The 2,792-nt window shown below is 35.2% G+C and overlaps 1 protein-coding gene across 1 annotated transcript in view; it reads left to right on the forward strand.

Annotated features, from left to right (window-relative positions):
• The window catches only part of LOC107086008 (cGMP-inhibited 3',5'-cyclic phosphodiesterase A-like), a 161,110-nt gene that overhangs the window by 147,292 nt on the left and 11,026 nt on the right, over positions 1-2,792 (forward strand). Inside the window, exons 10-11 of the mRNA XM_015376724.1 lie at positions 672-875; positions 2,105-2,266. Of these exons, the coding sequence (XP_015232210.1) occupies positions 672-875; positions 2,105-2,266 (366 nt within the window). The remainder of the gene's footprint in view (positions 1-671; positions 876-2,104; positions 2,267-2,792) is intronic.

The following is a 2,792-nucleotide window of genomic DNA, read 5'->3' on the forward strand; positions in this document are numbered from 1 at the left end:
TTCCCGACCTCAAACGTTGTGGGCGGGACTAAGTTCGGAATGGCACCCAGGCTACATGTCCACTGAGAGAGGCATAAAAAAAAAAATCAAGAAATCGCAATATAATATTTTTCAACTATTTATTTGTACGATACAGCTGCAAATAAGCATTTGAACATCTGCCCATCAGCTAGAATTCTGACCTTCAAAAACCTGTTAGTCTGCCTTCAAAAAGTCTCAAAATTATCCACTTCCACTTTATCCTAAATTAGATGCACCTGTTTGAGGTCGTTAGCTGCATAAAGACACCTTTCCACCCCATACAATTAGTAAGAATCCAACTAATAACATGGCCAAGACCAAATAACTGTCCAAAGACACTACAGACAAAATTGTACACCTCCACAAGGCTGGAAAAGGCTAATGTCTTCATAGTAGAGTGATAGTGTCTTCATGTTTGCCTTAATAGCCAATCAGACAGCTGCAGTTGATCCAGAATGCTGGATCATGCTGAAAGTAGAGCACATCACCCCAGTGCTAAAGTCCTTCTACCGGCTCCCAAATAAATAAATTTGCCATGCCTTTCTGAACCAGCTAATTAATCTTGTTTGCCAGACATTTGGATCTAAAGGAGACCTCAATAGCAAGTAGGTACATTTGTACACACTGATGCAGATTTTGGCTGTTTGCAGGCAGTGCTCTACAATGATCGCTCGGTTCTGGAAAACCACCACGCCGCTTCTGCCTGGAACCTCTTCATGTCACACCCAGAGTATAACTTCCTCGTTAACCTGGACCATGTGGAGTTCAAACGCTTCAGGTTTCTGGTCATCGAGGCCATACTGGCCACAGACCTCAAGAAGCACTTTGACTTCCTTGCTGAGTTCAATGCCAAGGTATTAAATAAGTTAAACTGTGATATACATTATTTATGGAATATAACTTAGAGTTATATTGTCTTATTTTTCTGGAAAACTTTTTGCAGTTACGGTATGTTTTTTGTTTAGAGGGACAATAAAAACAATTCTATTTAATTCATTGCAATCCAGTACAATTCAACCTTTCAGGAATAGAGTGTTGGATGTTTTTTACTAGCAGCATTTGAACTGTAAAGGTGCAGAAGAGTCAGCAGCAGTTTTCATATTCACACTTCTTATGGAATAAGTTTAATGGAATCTGATTCAGTTTCAGTCAAAAGGAGTCAGTTTTAAACTTCCGCTTCTTTGATTTTTAAACTTTCTTTTATCTTGTCAAGACATTATATTGCTGTTATTATTTTAAAAAATGTTGCATTGCATTGACAATCATGATCAAAAGATAAAAAGGATGTTTTTGTATCTTCATAAACATGTTATTGGTATAAACCAGAAATCACCATTATATACTATCTTTAAACCTTAGTTTGTTTAGTATTTTACAAAATAGGCCATCACAGACAGCCTGAATGATTTTCAAATATATCTGAGTTCATGAGTGTTTAATATTTACTTTTACAAGACTGAGATACAATTTATATAATTAAACAGAATAAATTACATTTAAGAATAGTTTAGCAATGATCAAATGATCAAAATAAGTTCACAGATATAAAAGAAATGCATAAATAATAATAAGAAGAGGACAAAGAATTTAAAAATATGGGTAAAATAATGTATTACCTGAACAGAGAATTAAGGAAACTGGTGATAAATATATCTGAACAAACTATACAAATTTACAGTGTCTTAAAAGCGTAATCAGCTGACATGTTACACATATGTTATGTTAAAATATGGTCAAGAATACAAAAGGATAATAACAACATTATTAAAAACATACTTTTTGCAAAACCAATAAATACCTTAAATTCACCTGAAATAAAAGAGCATAAATAAATAAAACCTGCTAAATTTGATTATAAATAGATGTGAATAAAAATAGCTTAATAGTTTAAAAACATTGCTAAGAATTTTTTTGCTCTCTGGTCCTTGATTTACTCAGCTGCAGTAGGAATGTCTATATATCTGTAAAGATTAGAAAGGAGAACACAACCATATTAAACGACAATGTTTTAAACCTGTTAAAATACATTCCTGAATGCGTCCGATGCGTGTAAACCTGACTCCGCTATCATTTGATTCCTCAGGTAGGCGATGATCCTTCAACAGGCATTGACTGGTCTAATGAGAACGACAGGTTGCTGGTCTGCCAGATGTGCATTAAACTGGCAGACATCAACGGGCCTCTGAAGTGCAAGGATCTACATCTACAGTGGACTGAGGGCATCGTCAATGAGTTCTATGAACAGGTGGGAGAAATGAATAAGACCACTTTTTTCATTTTGTCTTTTTGCAAAACAAATTTCAAATATGTTATTGGGTTTTGTCTGATATACAAACTTATTAAAAAAAGAGACTTAAAGGTGTTTCATACACATGTTATTAGAAACCCACTGTCCAATTCCTCTGAATTAAATCCAGCAATGCTTTAAGAAGTCAAAGAAATGTCATCACTCTGTGTGTTATATAACTAGTACATGAGCTGAGGAGGGATGGCATCCCCTTTCTTAAAAAAATCTTTAAAAATCATCCCCTTTCTTAAATGACCATCCCTCCATACCATCCCCTGTGAAATTGTATTACTGACTGTGTAAAATGTCTACTATATAGTAACAATAATGGCAATAATATTGCCCTTTTAACATTTGGCTAACTGTGGGCTTTCATTAACCTGACTCCACCAGATGGATTTGCTCCGCATATCCATCTGGAAACCTTCCGTTGAAGTAATTTTGGGAAGGGGCGAAAATACTGGTTAGCTGATTGGCCTATGTT

This window comes from Cyprinodon variegatus, unplaced genomic scaffold (genome assembly GCF_000732505.1).
Source record: "Cyprinodon variegatus isolate N-32 unplaced genomic scaffold, C_variegatus-1.0 Scaffold140, whole genome shotgun sequence".
In the NCBI taxonomy this organism is placed as follows: domain Eukaryota; kingdom Metazoa; phylum Chordata; class Actinopteri; order Cyprinodontiformes; family Cyprinodontidae; genus Cyprinodon; species Cyprinodon variegatus.